This window comes from Balaenoptera musculus, chromosome 6 (genome assembly GCF_009873245.2).
Source record: "Balaenoptera musculus isolate JJ_BM4_2016_0621 chromosome 6, mBalMus1.pri.v3, whole genome shotgun sequence".
Lineage (NCBI taxonomy): Eukaryota > Metazoa > Chordata > Mammalia > Artiodactyla > Balaenopteridae > Balaenoptera > Balaenoptera musculus.
Window position 1 is genome coordinate 8,369,734 of NC_045790.1, and position 20,029 is coordinate 8,389,762.

The 20,029-nt window shown below is 53.9% G+C and overlaps 1 protein-coding gene across 1 annotated transcript in view; it reads left to right on the plus strand.

Annotated features, from left to right (window-relative positions):
- XKR6 (XK related 6) overlaps positions 1-20,029 on the plus strand; it is a 274,089-nt gene that overhangs the window by 231,526 nt on the left and 22,534 nt on the right. The window contains exon 2 of the mRNA XM_036856799.1: positions 19,552-19,748. Coding sequence (XP_036712694.1) covers positions 19,552-19,748 — 197 coding nt within the window. The remainder of the gene's footprint in view (positions 1-19,551; positions 19,749-20,029) is intronic.

A 20,029-nucleotide genomic window follows, 5' to 3' on the forward strand; every position in this document is an offset into this window, starting at 1 on the left:
CGGGCCTGGCGTTCTCAGACAGCTGTGGCATCAGTGCCGGGCTCTGCCCAGTGGGACTCTCTGCAGGGCCAAGAGGGGCAGGGAGGTCTCACCCAGCGCTCGTGAGGTCCAGGCAGTGCGAATCCAGTGAAAGCGGCTGACTGACAGCTGCGGGAGACTAGCACCCAAATGGGGGGCCTGCAGCGCTGACCTGGTCACCCCCTTCAGCCAGCGTCAGCCAGAGCCTGCTGGATGCCTGCCAGGGCCTGGGCTGGCTGCTGCAGGGTCACAGGCATGGGAGACGGGGCTCCTGGAGCCTCTAAGCTCCTGGAGCTTATAGCTGGTGGCCCAGGGATGGTACTAGATGCAAAGTGATGGGCACAGTAAGGTGGGCACAGTGACCCCATGCAGTCCCCGTCCCGGGCCCCTTTCGCTGTGAGAAGGACCATGGATCTGTGTAGGGCTGGGCCCAGCATCGTGGCCCCGCCCTCTTGCCCAGGGACCAAGGGGATCACTGCACGGCCACTGTGCCCCTCCCAGCATTTTGACAAGTCATCATCACATTGAAATGAACATGCAGGGCTGCGTGGAAAGAGGAAGTGGCCAGCAGGGGCAGAGACCAGGAGCTCATCCTGCCTCTGTCACACTGAACCTTGGACAAGCCTCTTTGAACCCCAGTTCCTTCTCTATATGAGGGGAGACCCAGACTAGCTCACTCCATGTCTGGCATCTCTCTGGGTGTCTGTCAGGGAAACAGGAGCCACACGGCTCGGGTCCCCCTCCCAGCTCTGCCACCTACCACTTGTGTGACCTTAGGCAAGTTATCTGACTTCCTTGTGCCTCAGTTTCTTCATCTGTAAAGTGGGACTATGGTAGAACCTACCTCACAGGTCACGTTAAGTGAATTAATACACACAAGGCACTTAGACCTGCATCTGACATAGGTCTCCACTCAATAAATGTTAGAAGGCAGAGAGAGAGAGTGAGAGAGACAATCTTGAAAAAGAATGACAAAGCTGGAGTAATTAAACTTCCTGTTTTCCAACCTTACTACAAAGCTATAGCAAACAAGATAGTGGTGCTGTTATAAAGATAGACATGTAGGTCAATGCAACAGAATTGTCCAGAAATAAATGCTTACATTTATGTGCAGTTGATATTTGTCAAGGGTTCCAAGACAGTTAAATGCGGAGAGAATATTCTTTTCAGCAGATGGTGCTGGGACAGCCAGCTCTCTACAAGCAAAAGAATGAACTTGGGCCTTACTTTACGTCTTACATAAAGACCAACTTCAGTGGATCATAGGCCTAAACATAAGAGCTATAACTATAATACTCTCAGAAGAAAACACAGAAATAAATCTTCATGACCTGGGGTTAGGCAAAACCTTCTTAGATGTGACACCAAAAGCACAAGCGACAAAAGAAAAAATAGACAAATTGGACTTCATCAAAATTAAAAACTTTTGTGCTTCAGAGGACACCATCAAGAAAGTGAAAAGACAAGCTACAGAATGGGAGAAGATATTTGCAAATCATATATCTGATAAGGGACTAGTCTCTAGATTACATAGAAAACTTCTACAAATCAGTAATAAAGAGATGTGAATAAGCCAATTAATAAAAGGACAAACGATCTGAATGAACATTTTTCCAAAGAAGACATACAAATGGCCAATAAGCATATGAAAAGATACTCAGCATCATTAGTCATTAGGGAAATGCAAGTGAAAATCACAAGATACCACTTCACACCCATGAGGATGACTAAAATTAAAGACAGCTAATAACAAACGTTGGCAAGGATGTGGAGAAATTAGAGCCCTCCTGCATTGCTGGTAGGAATGTAAAATGGTGCAGCCACTCTGGAAAATTGTCTGGCAGTTCTGCAAAAAGTTAAACCTAGAGTTACTATATGACCCAGCAATTTCACTCCTAGTTCTGTACCCAAGAGAACTGAAAACACATGTCCACACAAACATTTGTACATGAATGTTCACAGTAGCATTATTCATAATAACCAAAAAGTGGAAACAACCCAAATGTCCATCAACCAATAAATGGATAAACAAAAGGCAGTATATCCATGTAATGGAATATTATTCAGTAATAGAGAGGACTAGAGTACTGACACATGCTACAGTGTGGGCGGACCTTGGAAACAGTGTGCCAAGTGAGAGAAGCCAGACACAGAAGGACACACATGATTCCAGGTATAGGAAATGCCCTGGGTAGGCAAATCCATAGAGACAGAAAGTAGACGAGTGCTTGCCAGGGGCTGTGGTATGAGGCATGGGGAGTGAGTGCTAATGGGTCTGGAATTTCTTTCTGGGGTGATGGAAATGTTCTGCAATTAGGTAGCGGTGATGAGCTGGCCTGGGGGCAGGTAGGGCTGAGGCATGGGGTGGGAGCTCTGGAAAGGCCTGAGACGGGCTCACAGAGGCAGTGGGAGGCCATGCTGGGGACCCTGTGCTGAGCCCAGAGGAGAAAGACGCACCTGTACATCTGGCCCTTCTCCTTCCCAGCCACCCAGGCCCAGCGCCAATTCACGCTGAAGCTGATCCCAGTTTCTTAGGGGCTGGATGCCCGGCTCCTCGCTCTGACCGCCTCCCCGGGCTCAGGCTCCCCACACGCAGCTCAGCTTGGTAAGGAGGAAACCTCGTCCCTCCAGGCAGCTCCCCACCGAGGCCCCCTACCATGCACGGCCCGTTTCACGCTGGACCAAGCAGCAGTGGACCACGGAAGGGCACAGGGCTCCCGGACATCCCAGCACGTGCAGATGTCTATCGGGGTCCCCTGCCCAGGAGGCGCTCGACAGCCTCCTCCCTGAGGACATCACCCGAGTAGGGAGCACAGGTCGGGCTGCATGTCCCCAGGCCTGCCCCTCACCCCCAGGGGAAGGTCAGTTCTGGTCCCAAATGCCCAATGATGGCCAGTAGATACGGAGTGAGATGAGGGGCAGTAAAGGCCACGTGGCCAGGCTTCTCAGTTTACAGGTGAGGACACTGCGGTCCTGAGAGGTCGAGGGACTTGTGTAAGGAGGTGGAGAGACCGGGGCACAAAGATCAGAAGGGAACAGTGTGATGTGTAATACACAAGAAGCTACTGCTGTTATTTGGCACTAAAACCAAGTTCCTCGGTGATGAGCCCCAGGCCATCCCGTCTCCCCGCGTGCCTGCCCAGCCTGCAGACCCGCCGCGTTCCTGCAGCCCCTGCTCAAGCCCGTTCCCGTCTCGGAGCTGTGGACCGTCTGTTCCTTCCGCATGGCTGGGCCCCTGGCTCCACGCCGGCCTGTGCTCCGCGCGTGCGCACACGCACCCACGCGCACTCCGCCGTCTCTATCCCTCGGCTTTGTTCGCGCCAGGCACTTATCCCCCCGGGGATGATGTTACATAATTATTTGCTCCTTTGTTTATTGTCTGCCTCCACCTGGAACATGAGTTCAAGGGCTGGGGCCTGAGATGCCGTGTTCTCCAGGCTTCCCGAGTACCTGGTACAAGGGACTGCCCAGGGTAGCTGTCCCTGGGGAAGTTGGTGGACTCCGGTTGGGGAGCTCGTGGCGGTTTTGAAGACACCGTCACAGGGAGACAGTAGAACACGCTGCTGAGGTTCTGGGGCTGAATCCCAGCTCCTCCATCCTTGCCGTGTGACCTTGGGCAGGTAACATACCATCTCTGGGCCAACCTCAGGTTGCTCATGTATAGAATAGCACGGTAATAGTACCTGCCTGATGGGGCAGCTAGCTGTGAGGGTTGTGTAAGGTGACCATGAGAAACTTCTAGCAGACTGCCTGCCTCATAGAAAACGTTCAACACTTACTCATGGGCAACCTTGGGAGGGGAATGGTTTGGCCTGCGAGCGAAGGGTCTGTGCTGCTGTCCAGCTGTATCATATGCTCTTGCCTCTCAAATTCTGTTCAGAATGTGCTGAGGTATGAATTAATAATTAAGCATTCTGTGTCTGAGGCTAGGCTTTATAGTCTTGTTACACATTCTTAGACTGAGACTTGTACGGACTTATCAGTTTCTTCATTTGCACCTGTAGGAAATCAAAAGAGAAGCCACAAGAGACCCTTATCCCCATTTTATGGATGACGCGATTGGTGCTTAAGATGTTGATGTGATTCTGGCCATCTCAGGCCTGGTCAGCGGGGATGACAGAAAAGGCCTGGGCCCCTGGGCCCTGTTGTAGCCACCCTCTGCCCTGCCTGGGGCTGCTGGCCCAGGGTGGATGCTTTCTGCTCTCACAGGCTCCTAGGAGGAGCGCTTGCTGCGTCCTGGCCTCGGGAGTCCCTGGGGGATGGGGCATCTGAGACTGGGCTGGGAGGGTGCCCTGTGCCACACTGGCTTCAGGGGGCACCCTGTTAGCAGGGCCTGGAGGGTCTGGAGGCTGAGAGCAAAGAGGAGCCCCCATACTACCCACCGGCCAGGCCGAGACCACCTGCAGGAGGAAGTGGAATCCCACCCTCCCCTGCTCAGAAGCTGCTCCTCCCTCTCAACGTTGACCTCCTCTGGTCCCAGCTACCCCCTCTCCATCCATCCTACCGTCTGTCCGTCCATCCGTCCATCCATCAGTCCATCCATCCATGGGCTAGGGAGGATGGAAAGGTGAGAACAACCCAGCTCGTGACCTCAGAAAGCTCCCAATTTCAGCCCCATGGGTTATCTCTCATTAGAAAGATCCAGGAGAGGGCCATGGTGGAGGAGCCGTAAGCTCAGCCTGTGCGCCCTGGGTCAAGGCAGGCGACACTGGGAAAGGGGCTTAGGGCCTGTAGAATTGGTCTCTTCAGCATCTGAGGTTCTGCCCAGACTTCACTTCCTCCTGGAACCTTCCTCACTCCCCCACATTGGGTCAGGAGCTCCTCTTCTGTGCTCAGAGCCCCTCCTGCTTCAGGGTACAGTCCGTAGCCTCTGGCCCTTGACTCTGTGTCGTTGGATGTGTTATTTATGCCCATGTGTTTCAGTTTCTTCATCTGCAAAATGGGGGTAACAGTAGATGCACCGTGTTCAGTAGCATCGTTCCACTTAGCATTAAGTGCCCTTGCCTGTCTCCCTGCTGGATGGGAGCTCCTTTGGGGCCGGGTCGCACCTGGATCTGTGTCCAGCACGTGGGAGGCCTACTGAAATCCTGTCGGGTGACTGTTCCATGAACGATGTGCCCTCCCGGCCACCAGAGCAAGAGGTCAGAGCCGCAGGGAGGGGACTGGGCCCAGGGCTGGCCCCCCGTACTTACAGCCTGTGCCCTGTGCTGCTGGGGGGGCCACTGCCTCCTGCCCTGACTGCAGGGGGGACTGCAGACCACCCCTGGCTGGAACCTTAAGAAGGCGACGAGGAAAGGTCAGTGCAGGTGTGTCGGAGGGATAGGCGAGTGTACACAAACGGAGACAGAAACCAGAGAGTAATTGTATTGTTTATTATTCTTCTTAAGCCCCGTCTGGTGTAGGCCTGAGAGGTAGTGCCACTGCCTGAAAGCAGGGGATCGGGTGGGATGGACCCAGAAAGGCATCCCCCCCCGGCAGGTGATCTGAGCTCAAGGCCAGACGCTGCCTCCCAGCCCAGGTGGAAACGGCCAGCTCTCACCCTGCCTACATATATGAGGTGTTGCTCCGGCTCTGTGGCCTCGTCCCAGGCACTGCAGCCGTCACCAAGATGGGCCCGGCCCCCTGCAGGCCGTGGAGCAGTTACAGAGAGTCTGCACGGCTGCCCCCTTGGACGTGGAGATCTGGAAGGAAGTTAGAAACGATCATTCAGCTCTTTACGGATGGGGAGGCTGCGGTCGGGTAAGGGGGACAAAGCCCCTTGCCAGGCTCTAAAGCCCGTCACCTGCAGAGGCAGCTCTGGCTGCCAGGCGTCCTGCCTCTCAGCCCAGTGCTCGTCCCACATCCCCTGCGTCCCCAGCAGCTCACTGGGACGCCGTCAGGGAGAGAGCAGCACGGGTGTGAGGCTCGCACGGCGAACTCTGGCCTGGGTGCCCTCTCTCGTGTCTGACTTGGGCGGCCCCCCGGGGAAGCTGGACCACCCAGGGCGTTGGTAAGCGAGCTGGGCCTGGGCCTCAGCTGGAGATGGGCTCTAAGATGTGGAAACGTCACTGGCCTCACTCCTGGTGCAGTGCAAACTCGACTAAATGTCACCTTCATTCCTATTTCTAGCCTGCTTCCCTGAAAATCTCCAGGAAACAGCGCACGTGATGTTGTCTGGCTTCCCAGAGTGCGGATGGGGACCTGGATAGAGAAGTGGGCTTGGAGGGGCAGAGGCTGCTCTCCCGGGAGCCCTGAGCCTCTCCCATGCAGGAGAGCAGCCTGCAGGGGGGTAGGGGGGGTGCCCAAGAGGAGATGGCCCAGGTCCTCCAGGGTGACCACTGATCGGGAAAGATCTCTGGGAAGCAGACCAGGCCCTACGAGGCCTGTGAGGTCAAGGTAGTGCCAGGGCCTGAGAGTTCATCTGGTCTTATCTGCCCATTTCACTGAGAAGGAAACACGGGGGAGGAACGTCCCCAAGGCCACAGAACCAGGACATGGTAGCAACAGGACACAGCAGAAGAGCCTTGAAGCCAGGGTCAAATCCATCAGTGAGTGGTCCCATGGCTTCCTCCTCGATCCATCCCTCACTCTCCAAGGGCAGCGTTCACAGCTGGAAGGCAGTTTCCAGAGCCTAAACCACTAACCATGCCCGACACTGGTGCAGAGATTGTATCTTCCGTGGGTCAGAGAGGCAGCATGATGCAGAGGAAGGACACGGGGAGTCGGGCTGGGTCCCCCGTGCCTGGCGCAGTGCCTGGCATGCAAGAGGGGTGTACATTTGGGAGGGGGCTGGATTGCAGCAGCGAAGCCCTCCTGAGAGTCTGAAAGGGACAAGTTCAAGGCACATGAAAGGAGAACATGGCCCACAAGGAGAATAAGCCCCAAGAGGTCGTATCAGGAAACCAAAACACCTCCTTGAACGTTTCAGATAAAGTCGTTTGCCACAGACCCAGGATGGGCTAGAAAAGGGGCGCTGGGACATGTTAGCCACACGAGAGGCTTATGACAAAGGCACAGGCGTGGCCTCCTGCCAAGTGCCCAGGGTTCCTCAGGGCCGCTGCCCTGGGCAGGCTCGTGTTTATATGTTGATCGCGTGATTCAGAGCTCCGACCGAAGTGCACGTGACTTTACTGTGGGCCAGTGGATCCCCCTCAAGGTCATGAGGTACTTTGTCTTGTTTTTGTTTTCAATTTTTAAATTTTTTTAAAATTAATTTTTATTGGAGTCTCGTTGCTTTACAGTGTTGTGTTAGTTTCTACTGTACAGCAAGATGAATCAGCTGTACGTGTACATATGTATGTGTCTTCTTTGCCTTCCCATTTAGGTCTCCACGGTGCATTAAGTAGAGTTCCCCGTGCTATACAGTATTTTCTCATTAGTTGTCTACTTTATACATAGCATGAATAGTGTATATGTGTCAATCCCAGTCTCCCAGTTCCTCCCACCTCCCTTCCCCCTTGGTGTCCATACATTTGTTCTCTACATCTGTGTCTCTATTTCTGCTTTGCAAATAAGATCATCTATACCATTTTGCTAGATTCCACACATACGCGTTAATATACGATTTTTGTTTTTTGGTTGTGAGGTGCTTTGAACACACACTACTGTGTCCTTTTTTTTTTTTTTTTTTTTAATACATTAATTTTTTTTTTTTAATGTCTGAAACATTTATATTAACATATTTCCATACAAATAACCCAATGAAAGTTTAGTATTAGTTGTTTTGTTTGTTTTTTTATACTGCAGGTTCTTATTAGGCATCAGTTTTATACACATCAGTGTATATATGTCAATCACTACTGTGTCCTTTGTTTGGGTGGAGCCGACCTCCTCCCAAACTGCTCAGGCAGCTGGGTGCGGACCGGCTGCCTTGGATCGAGCAAATCCGTTTCACCAGGATGCAGGCAGAGCAGCGCTGGCTGGGCTGTTGTCAGAGTCTTCAGTTCTAATCTGGGGGAAGGTGAAACGGGCTTTCCCACGGTGGGCACTGCAGCGGTTCCAGCTCCAAGCAGAAAAGCACAAGGGCGGCGCCAGTGATGGGCTTGCTCTCTTGGTTGGAAAGAGTCTGTGCCAGCTGGAGAGAGGAATGCAGTCACGTGTTCATCCAGGACTGGGGACTTAGCTGGCCAGAGGGGGAGGCTTGGGGACAAGTTAGGGGTGGGGGGAAGAAGAGCAGGGAAGAGGGCCCCAGGTTCTGCTCTGGGCTCCCGCTCCTGGACGCCCCCAGTGGAGGATCCAGGCTGACCTGAGCCTTGAGAAGAGGGGGGCTTTCCTTACACCTGCCCCGGAAGGTTGGACTATAAACTTCCTAGAGCACAAGGATTTTACTAGCAGCCTGCCCAGTCGGTTCATTCATTCATGAGACAAACACCAAATGCCCACCGAGTGTCTGGCAGTGTGCCGTGCACCAGGTATGCAAAGGTAAACCCAAACCTCAAAACTTTGGTCTTGGGCTTCCCTGGTGGCTCAGTGGTTAAGAATCCGCCTGCCAATGCAGGGGACACGGGTTCGAGCCCTGATCCGGGAAGATCCCACATGCTGCGGAGCAACTAGGCCCGTGAGCCACAACTACTGAGCCTGCACTCTAGAGCCCGCGAGCCACAACTACTGAGCCCGCGTGCTACGGCTACTGAAGCCCGCACGCCTAGAGCCCGTGCTCTGCAACAAGGGAAGCCACCGCAATGAGAAGCCCGCGCACCGCAACGAAGAGTAGCCCCCGCTCACCGCAGCTAGAGAAAAGCCCGTGCTCAGCAGCAAAGACCCAACACAGCCAAAAAAAAAAAAAAAGAAAAAAGAAAAAACAAGCAAAAAAACCCCAAAACGTTGGTCTCTCTCCTTCTGGGAGTTTATAAGGGGGAACAAAAAGCATTTCTCCAACATGTAGGTTTGCAAAGGTGTTTTGATGTTTTAAATCAAGTTTCTTGCAGAGTCTCAGAGAAGGAGCAGTAGCCCGGGCCCCACTGTGCCGGTGGGAAAATGAGGCTGGTGGGGAAGTTTCCACCCACATTCTGCTCTGCTGAGCCCTGGGATGTTGAGGGATGCTTGGCCACCTTGCCACCAGACCCTACATCCAGGAAGACTACCAGTGACACCCTCTGCAGCCGCCTCCCTTCCCTGAAGCTTTGAGGAGCTTTTCTCTGCTATCTCCCCTGGGCCCGGCAAAGCAATGCCATTTCACGCCTGCTTTCTCGGATGCGTGCCCCAAGCCGGCCACCACTGCTCAGCTGATGTCAGATGCTGGAGAGAAGGGCTAAAAATAGCTCCGATTTGATGCGCTGCTCTTGGGGGCTGAGCTGGCAGCTGGTCCCTCCATCTTTCCTACACGCTGAAGGCATCTCAGCTGGAGTCGGGCGGGGTGGGGGGGGGCGGGAGTGTGAGGTGGGGAATCAGAGGGGCTTCCGGGCCAGCCTGGCAGTGGAAGGTTGCAGAGTCCATTCTCAGACTCAGAAAGAGCCCATGGCCCACAGCCAGGGCTGCGTTGGTGCACTATTCCTGCTGTGCCAGCCTCGGGGCCCCTTGAGCCACCCAGACCTGCATTTGGGTGGTTTGAGGGGGGTCCTCGGCTAGGACTTGTGTATGGACACACACATGTGTGTGCCCAAGTGGACACTGGGTACACCGCGCCGTGCCTGCGATAAACTGAGAAGACAGTTCCAGCCCCTGCGCTCCATGAGTTGTGAGCCTCTGCCATCTGACAGCCCTGTAGCTTTGCTTCTCTCTGAAACTGTCCCGAGAGGGGCGAAAAACCTGCCTCGTTGTAACGTTATCCTGTCAGGCTGGTTGGTAAGTTCTCTCTTGTCTCCACCCCAAATCATTCCTGATTTAATTGTGCTCCTTGCACCCATTCTGGTCGTCTGCCTCGGGGAACATGTATTTTATGTATTTGAAGGTAGTGTTGCAGGCATCTCTTTGGTCAAATGAGACCGTCAGAGCAGGGGATAAATTCACCTTAGCAGCCTCTGATTTGATGCTTACCGTGGTGGGCTGGGGGCAGCGGCTGTACAGACGTCCCTCCCGGGGGTTAAGATCCACCTGGAGAGGCATCTCTGTACGTGAGTGACTCCAGTACAGCGTGGGCTGCGAGGAGAGCTGTAATAGGGGAGGGGAGGGGCTTCTAGGGGTGGAAAACAGGCGTGTAGCACAGCCAGACAAATCGAGGCTGAAATTTGGCTTTCCAACTTGGCATGCTATTTAACCCTCTGAGCCTCAGTTTTCTGATGTGTAAAATGGGGCTAATAATCTATTTCATAGAATTGTGGAAAGAAGTAAGTGAGCTGAGGAGAGAGGGAATGAGGGAAAGATAAGGAACAGGAGAATATAGTGTTCTGGGTCAGAAGCACCCGCTCTGGAGTCCAGCGGCCTGGTATGAGTCCCGGTAGTGGCGTCCTCAGGTGCTTCAGTTTCTTCATCTGCACATGACCGTAAGGTTCTCAGGTTAAATGACTTAATACATGTAGAGAGTTTACACTGTGTCTGGTATGTAGGGAGAACCCAATAAATGGAAGCTATTACTATACTGAGGACCCAGTATAAGGGGAGGATGGGAGGGAAATACTTTGACCTAGGCGTGGAGTAAGGCACGTGGGGAGAGCTGGGCCCTGCCCAGGGGTGGCTGCTTGGGCGTGGAAACAACAGGAGCAAAGACACAGAGATGGGCACATGCTGGGAGGGTCTGGGATGGGAGGGCCGTCAGGTGTGGCCAGGGGTGGGGAGCAGGTGTGGGGAGCAGGGGTGGGGCGCAGGGGTGGGGAGCAGGGGTGGGGAGCAGGTGTGGCCAGGGGTGGGGAGCAGGTGTGGGGAGCAGGTGTGGCCAGGGGTGGGGAGCAGGTGTGGGGAGCAGGGGTGGGGCGCAGGGGTGGGGAGCAGGGGTGGGGCGCAGGGGTGGGGAGCAGGGGTGGGGAGCAGGGGTGGGGAGCAGGTGTGGGGCGGGGGAAGGCAGGAGACGGGCCTGGCTGCAGAGCTAATAGGGAGCCACCCAGGTTACTGAGTCCAGGTTAGCCTTGATTTCCTCGTCTGTAATATGGGGATGGCGATAGTAAGAACCTGGCAGAGGCTTGCAAGCTGAACCCCGATCCTGTCTGCGACAGCTCGGATGCCGGTGCCCCTGAGGTCTGTGATGGTCTGGAAGAGCTTGAAGGACTTTTCTCTGTCCTGACCTGGGACCACAGGCAACAGCCGCGGGGGTTCCTACCTGGGCACAGAGTCTATGTCATGCAGGTGGGAGCACAGCCCTTTTGACATCGCAGCCTTGGAGCCCCCGTTCACGCCTGGTGACCCAGCTCAGCAGTCCTCAGCGGGTGACAAGCCCCAGACTGACAAGGTTCCTGCACAAGCCCCACGCAGCCCGGGACCCTGAAACCTCCCCCACTCCCCTTTTGGGCCACTTTCTTCTACAGCTACTGCATGGCCACCTAGCCCTAGACCCCTGGGATGTGGTCAGCAATGCAAAGGGCACAAGGGGGGAGCTCCTCCACCCCTCAAAAGACGGACCAGACGAGAGTGCAGATCACACAACATCACAGGAGCCCTCAATGCCTTTGCTGCGACCACAAGTCAGGATTCCCGAATCAATCAGGCACAGGTGGAGGTGAAGCGGGACAGGTGTGAACAGGGCTGGGGGCTGCGCATGTTCAGATGTCAGTGAGCCCTTGGGTGCTTTGGTGGCAGCTGGCCCAGCTCTGTCCTTGGTGTCGGGGGCAGGATGTTGTCTGACTGGTAGCTGCAGTGCCCCGTCCTCTCACGGGTGGGTTCCCAGCTACCAGGAAGTGATGCGCGTTTGGCTCTCCCTCTGCATCCTCTGTGCCTGCTGTGATGAGAGCAAATGGCCGGGGCAGGCAGGGACCACCCCCCTCAGGGATCTGGGGTTGGATCATGTTGACACAGGGATGTGATCGTGGGCTACAGGTGTCTCTACAGGTGGAGCCCTGGACGTGTGCAGTGTGTTCGTGTGCGTGGTGGTTGGTGCGTGTGTGTCTCTGTGGTGTTTGTGTGGAGTGTTCTTGTAGGTGGTGTGTGTGTGGCTGTGAGAGTGTGTTCCACGCCCACCCAGGATAAGGGTCAAATGCCCCTGGAGGTGTGGCTGCTTGTATCTAAATACAACAAAAATATAGAGGTATTTTTAAAATTGAAGTATAGTTGACTTACAATATTATATTTGTTTCAGGTATATAGAAGGGTAATTCGATATCTTTATAGATTATACTCTGAACAAAGTAATTATAACGTATTGACAGTATTCCCTGTGCTGTGCGTTGCATCCCTGTGACTTATTTTATACCTTGCAGTTTGTCCCTCTTAATCCCCTTCACCTATCTTGCCCCTCCAGTCTCCTTAAGGGAGCTAATTTAAGTGGTATGTATGTTTTTAAATTTCAGTTTCCAATTGTTCATTAGTAGTCTACAGAAATATATTTAATTTTTATATGCTGACCTTGTATCATGAGACTTTGCTTAACTTGCCAATTAGTCCTATGAGCTTTTTTTTGTATATTTCTTGGGATTTTCTATCTAGACAATCATGTCATTTACAAACAGGGACAGTTTTACTTCATTCCTTGCAGTTTGTATATACTTCATTTCTTTTTCCTGACTTCTTGTACTGCCTGGGACTTCTAGTATGATGTTGAATAGGAGTGGTGAGCTTAGACATTTTTGCCTTGTTCCTGATCTTAAGAGGAAAGAATTCAGTCTTTTTATCATTAAGTGTGATATTAACTGTTAATTTTTTTTTTCTTTTGGCCGCGCTGCATGCGGGATCTTAGTTCCCTGATCAGGGATCAAACCCATGCCCCCTGCGGTGGAAGCACGGAGTCCTAACCACTGGACCACCAGGGAATTCCCTAACTGTTAATTTTTATAGATATCCTTCATCTATGTCAGGTTAAGGAAGTTCTTTTCTATTTCTAGTTTGCTGAGAGTTTAAAAAAAAAAAAAAAGGATGGATGTTGAATTCTGTCAGATGCTTTCTTTCTGCATCAGTTAATGTGATATGTGGTTCTTCTTGTTAATATCATTGATTACATTTATTGATTTCTGAATATAGAATCAGCCTTACATTTCCAAGATAAACTCCAGTTGGCTATGGAGTATCATTCTTTCTGTTTATCACTGAATTTGTTTTGCTAGTATTTTGTTGAAGATATTTGCACCTATGTTTATAAGGGATATTATCTGTAGTTTTATTTTCTTGTATGGTATGTGTCTGGCTTTGATAGAGTAATGCTGACCTCATAAAGTGAGTAGAGAAGTGTTCTTTCCTCTTTTATTTTTTTGGGGAAAAAAAGTGTGTAGAATCGGGCTAGTTCTACTTTAAATGTTTGGTAGACTACTTTTTTTCTTAAAGCGGATTCTCTAAGCTTCAGGCCCCACAAAACCTAGACTCAGTCCTGTTTGGGGCTTTGAGGATGAGTTGCTGTACACGATTGGAGATTTCAAAATGCTGCTTCTGAGGGTGTCATAAGAAGCAGCAGGGGCCTGTAGGTCCAGACAGGTGAAATTATTCAGCCTCCTGCTTTTGCAGAAATCACTCATTTCCCTTAGATTTAGGCAGAGCTATAGCTGACTCCCAATGGGGTAACACGATTTGGGCAAGACCTCTGATCCGCCTGAACCATGATTGACTGTGTGACTTTGGGGAAATCACTCATCCTCTCTGAGTCTCAGATGAACCAAAGGGAAAAAGATGACAAATGTGTCTCCTTCACAGTGCTGCTGTAAAAGTGAAAATGTGCTCAAAAAACTATAGAGAGTTCTCCTGGAGGTATAAGGAGCTTTAAACAGCTCCATGGTTTACAAAGTAAGGGGAGGAGATAGACTTGGAAGGAGAATAGAGTGGACCGAAGGAAAGACAGGAGGAAAGCCCCTTTGGTGGGGGGCCAGTAATAGCTGCCATCCTCGGCTTCTGGTCTTCCATCTGTTCTCACAGGCATTACCTCATTTGAGCCCCGAGACCCTCTAAGGGGACATGATGGCATGCATCTATTTGTTCAGCATGTCCTAGGGGCCTACTCTGGGCCAGGCATTGTATAGATGAGGACGGTGAGGTTCCATGAGGGTAGGAGATGTTCCCCAAGGCAACACAGCCAGTGACAGAACTGGAAGAGAGCCCAGGTGTTGGGGGCAAACAGTGATTTTCCACTGTAGCAAGGGGAGCAAGTTGGACTAAGTTTAAGAGAGAAGAGACAACTGGTCTACCTCTGAGGGGGTGTGGGTAGGAATTGAGAAGCACTGGCCCCAAAGCAGACTGCTGGGCTTGAAACCCTCCTCAACCCCTTACTTAGCTGGGTAAACTGAAGCACATTTCTTAACCTCAGTGCTTCAGTTTGCCATCTGTTGAAGTGAGGGTAATAGTGCATCTACCTCATACATTTGTTGGAAGGGTTAAATGAGCTAGTAAGTACAAAATGCTCAGAACAGTACCTGGTACTTATGAGTGCCACATAAACACTGGGTATTATTTGTAAAGATGCTAGGCCATCCTTAAGGCTCTAAGAAGCCACAGAAGGATGGAGTTAACAAAAGGTAGGCAGAAGCTTAGAGATCCTCCCGTCTGCCCTCTGTTTTGGATGAATACAGCAGGCCCGGCCTCGGGGGTGACTTGCCCAAGGTCGTGCAGCCCTGAAACCATAGGCCAGGCCCAGCTTTCCCGAGTCCTCACTCCATGAGGACACGCTGTACGCCTGCTTTTAGATCCGTGCGTTTCATGATTCTTAGGCGAGAGTGGTGTGACAGGAGGCTACACAAAATCCAGGCGGAAGCAAATCAGGAGGAGGAGAGCTGCATGTCTTCTCTCCCGCACTACCTTCCTGGGGGAGGTGAGCCTTCTGGAACCTGCCAGGGAAGGGGAGAAGGTAAGGGAGCAGCAGCCCACCGTGTGTCGCCTGCAGATGCCGTGCTTCCCCGTGGGGACTCGTCACACCTGGGCCTGCCCCTCGGCCTCGCCTGCTGCCCCCTGCACCCCGACGCGGCCGCATAGGAAGGCGCAGGCCTTAGGGGGGCCGCTGGCCGGGGATGAGATCACTGCGCGGAGCAGCCTTCCTGCGTGGCTTAGGGTCTGGCGCCACCTTGTGGCCACGGGCCAAGGCTGTCTTTGCACAGGGGCTGAAGGCTTAGCAAGAGGCCGCTGGCTGGGCGGCCCCAGCGGTCACCTAGACCCACTCTGGACTTTACAAGGTCTACTGGGAACCCAAGGACTTCAGGATAGAAGAGAAGGGCGCAGGAGCCAGAGGGGGTGGAATAGGTAGAAGGCCCTTGGTTGGGAATGTTGAACTGGACTCTGATTTAGCTCCTACCCCACGGTGGGTGGCTGTGTGAGCTGGTGTCCCTGGGAGGCATGATTTCCAGTTTTGGTCTCGGACTTGATCCTGGTGCACTCTGGGCTCCTAGCATCTGTTTGTTCATCGGTGGAGAGAGGCTCTGGCTTTGCCCACTCCCACCCTCATCTACTCCCATATTTGGGGATGTTCTCACAGAGGAAATGCAAGCTTGGTTTCTCTGGCAGATATTATGGTTGAACCAGCATTTCTGGGCTCGTTGTCTTCCACTGTGCTGGCCATGATGGGCAAAAGGGGCTTGTGGCTTGGGGAACATGGGGGTGGAGGGGCAGATCAAGTTGCTCCCTCTGCCCTGGTAGGGCAGACCTAGGTGAATCTGAGTGTCGCTGTTACCTTGGCCTGGGACCTGGAAGCATAGGCTTGGCTCTGCTACATAATCATTCCTCCACCTTGAGCCGCCTTCTGAGTCTAGGAGAGGTAGAGGCTGTGGTCTGAGTGTACCCCTGAGAGAATATAGATTTGTGGTCTGGCCCCTGTGGGAGTCTGTGGCCCACAGTATTGTGCGTTGCAGGTGCCACATCTGGGCAGAGCTGAGTTTTGGAGCGCAGAGACCACATCTGACCTGGGAGACCCATGGCACCAAGGCTCCACCGGCCACAGGGCGGTTCTGGGAGCTGGTGTGGAGCCTCTGGACCCGAAGCCCTGCTTCATCACCTCCACCCGTGCACCCTCGTCCCCCACTGCTCTGCCTCCCGGGCCATCATCCGATCTGATTAATCTGACCCTCCCCTCTGCCCTAGATTCAGAGTCTGACTTCCCAGCGCCTCCCAACTACTTGTGACCACATGTCCTTAGGGCCGGCCTCCCACCCAGGCTCTTCCTACCGCCACTTTGTCTAGCCGGTCTTCTCTTTCAGGCCCCAAATTCTGATGTAGCTTTCCTCTCCTTTGTCTCTTTCTCTTTCCATTCTCTCCTGCAGAGCTCTCTCTGTCTCTCTGTCTCTTCTCTCTGTGTCTGTCTCTGTCTCCCTCTCTGTCTCTCCATCTCTGTTTCTCTCTGTGTCTCTCTGTCTCACTGTCCCTGTCTCTGACTTTGTCTGTCTCTTTCTTTCTCTCTGTGCCTCTGTCTTTCTGTTTCTGTCTCTCCCTATCTCTCTGTCTCTCTGTCTCCGTGTCTCTCTGTCTCTGTCTCTGTGTGTCTCTCTGTCTCTGTCTCTGTGTGTCTCTCTGTCTCTGTCTCTGTGTGTCTCTGTGTCTCTGTCTCTGTCTCTCTGTGTGTCTCTCTGTCTCTGTCTCTGTGTCTCTCTGTCTCTGTCTCTCTCTGTGGCTTTGTGTCTCTCTGTCTCTGTCTCTCCCTGTGTCTCTCTGTCTCTGTCTCCCTGTGTCTCTCTGTCTCTGTCTCTCTCTGTGTCTCTTTGTCTCTCCCTGTGTCTCTCTGTCTCTGTCTCTCCCTGTGTCTCTCTGTCTCTGTCTCCCTGTGTCTCTCTGTGTCTCTTTGTGTGTCTCTCTGTCTCTGTCTCTCTGTCTCTGTCTCTCAGTGACCCCATAGCTTTACGGGTCAGGTACAACAACCTCCCTGCCCCTTTCCTAGCCCCTCCGCTGGTCCTTTGATTTTGGGAACTTAACAGATGGAGGCCCAGAGAGAGGCAATGACTCATGGGAAGTGGTGCAGCCAGTAAATGACAGAACCTGGAACGGAACAGAATTCAGGGCCCTGTTTCGCTTCAGAGCTTCAGTTTCCCCAAGTGTTAAATGATGACAACCAGACCTGCCCCACAAGGCACGGCAGGGCATCTGGGAGATGCCCGGCCTGCAGTGCCTGGCGAGGCTGGTGCCCCCGGCCCCTCCACCCTGGCCCCGACACCGTCCCCGCTGCGGTGCCTCCCTCCCCTCAGTTTTCTGCAAGGTTGTTCTCTGCTCACTCCAGGGAGTGTATGTGCAGAAAATAAGGTGTCCATCCCAGCCCCCCGGGTGGGTCTTTTCAGAGATCCAGTCCCTTAAAGGCTCTTAGGAATCTAGAGAAGCAGCCGTCAGGTGTTCGTCAGGTGTCGGATGGGCTCACTGTCACCAGCACGTGTGGTTCAGGTCCCACCGATGGTTCAGGTGGGCTGCTTTGTGTCCCGATGCCCGCTCTGGGGGACCCTGGCCCACTCGTTCCTCCGTGGGTGCAGTACACGATTAGCGCACAGGAGGGAGGCCCACTGTTTGGACTTGGAGAGGAGCATCAATTACAGTTTTAAATTATTTTGCAAATGTATGTTTTTGCGTCTTTGCCTCTAAAGCATGGGCTTCTCTAACGTCATGCAAGGTTCTTGGGCAACACCCACTTCTCCCTTTGCTCCCAGGGGATGGGGGGGTATAGAGCCCCTCCCTGTGAGCCTCTCAGAAATTCGGTGTAAACGTGGGCATGAGTTGCCTTCGCCGTGTTGCGACAGTGCCGTCCTGCAGGACTCCGAGCCCTGGGGGACAGGAGTCTTCCTTCTGCATCCACAGGCACAGGGAGATGGCGTGAACACAGACAAGCTCAGGTGTCCATGAGAGACAGAGAAGACACGAGAAGGGGGGGGGCGGGGAGAGAGACCGGGCGGTGGGACAGGAGGGGCGGGCAGGACCCCATGAGCCGAGGGAGGCGGCTCGGATTTTATTCTGAACGTGATGGGAAGCCATGGGAGTGTTGAAGGAAGTCGGTGACGTGATTGCATTTGTGATTTTCACAAAGCACCTTGGCTGCTGTGCAAAGAATGGGTTGTTCTGGGGCCAGAGTGGACCCTGGGAGACCAGTTAGGAGGCTTCTGCTTCGATCCAGGAGAGAGGGGTGGTGGCGGGGACCAGGCTGGCGGTGGTGATGGGGACAGAGAGAAGGGACCGTCCAGCAGCCCCAAGTGGGCCCCTGACGGTGCTTGAGAACAGTGGGGACTCTGTAGGGGGTCAACGATGCTCTCAACCTCTGTGATTCCGGCTCGGCGGTTTAAAAGACACAGTGATATACATTCCCAGGGGACGGCCAGGGACGCAAGTGTGGTTCTGTCCTGTTGTCTGTGACCTCAGTTTATGGTGCATATTCTTGATCCTAACTAGGCCCGCAAAACTGTGCTTTCTGAACCTTGCTCTTGTCCCGGCGCTGCCGGCTCCTCTGGGCCTGGCCTGGCCCCAGAGACGGCTGGCTGGCTTGGATGCTATCTTCCATCCTCCCCTTGACTGTGGCTTGGAGACAAGCTTCCAAAGTTTAGGTGAAAGTGAGGCAGGCCTGGGGGCTTTCTCACGTGGACCTGGATACATGCCCAGCACGCGGATTAGCTCCCTAATCTTCCCACCAGCCTTGTGATGCTGCGATTCTGCTGTGTGAACGACGAGTAACGAGGACACAGAGTTGGGTAATTCGTCCAAGGTCCCACAGTGAGCAGATGACAGAGCCGGGATTTGAACCCAGAGCCTGTGCCCTCCGCCTGTACCTGCTTCCTTTGCCCCTTGTCCCTCCCGGGTGGAGTGGGGTCAGTGGTTTGTGTGACTGAGTCCTGGGCTGCACCTGGACGGAGGCTCCGTTGCAGGCTGTCCCAGGCGTAGAGGGACGGAGGCTCCGTTGCAGGCCGTCCCAGGCGTAGAGGGACGGGGGCTCCGTTGCAGGCTGTCCCTAGCGTAGAGGGACGGAGGCTCCGTTGCAGGCCGTCCCTACTGTAGAGCGGGGCACGCACGAGCTTTGGTGTCCAACAGCCTGGGGCCGGCTCCTGGTTGCTCCGCCATCCAGGTCTGGAGCCTGTGCAAGTGAGTCCCGCCTGTCTGTCCTACGTGGGAACTACACCTGCCTGTCACCTGGGACCCAGGCAACACACAGTAGCCAGCCAGCCAGTGATACTTAGTAGGAGCTTCATAAATGCTAATTCCCTTCCCTCCTCCTCCAGAGAGGTGAAAACCCTGCAGGAAGGTTCCCCCTGGGACCCTGAACTTCAGCCAGCCCACCTGCCCCCTGAGCTCACCTGTGATGCTTCCCTGGCAGGCCTGTGAGATCACCTGGTCCCACTCTTCCATTTCTTATTTTACAGATGAGCAAAGTGAGGCCAGGGAGGGGACAACTTGCCTTGGACCCGTTCCCTGGCCTGCCCCCACCCCACCCCACCCCGAAGCCTCAGCACCCTGTCTGTGGTCCGGCAGAACCCCTGGAGCTGGTCCAAGCACCTGGAAAACCTCAGCGCCAAGGAGGGGATGCTGGTCTGTGGGGACGGCCTGACCCTCCCACAGCTCCCACGCCGACCCACGCTCTCTGTGTTCTGTCCCGTCTCTCGGCAGGTATATCCGCACCATGTACCTGGGGATTCAGAGCCAGCGGCAGAAGGAACACCAGCGACGCTTCTACTGGGCTATGATGTACGAATATGCAGACGTTAACATGCTGCGCCTCCTGGAGACCTTCCTGGAAAGCGCCCCCCAACTGGTGCTACAGCTCTGCATAATGATCCAGAAGAGCCGCGCCGAGACGCTGCCCTGTGAGTCCCCTCCCCTTCCCCAGGGCTGGGGGCGTCGCCCGTCCTGATCCCCGAGTCCTCACTCCCGGTGCGCCCCTGCGTGCGAGCCTGCCCCGCCGTCATGTGAGCAGAACAGAACCGGGTCTCGGTGTCCCTGGAGCAGCAGGGCGGAGGGCCCTAGTCTCCCAGTCCGGGGGGAGAGGCCCCTTGTCTTGGCGCTGGCCTGAGCCACGGTGTTTGCACATATGCAGGATGGGGAAGATGCCTTAGGACAGCACGTGCCCAAGAGGCTAAATCATGTC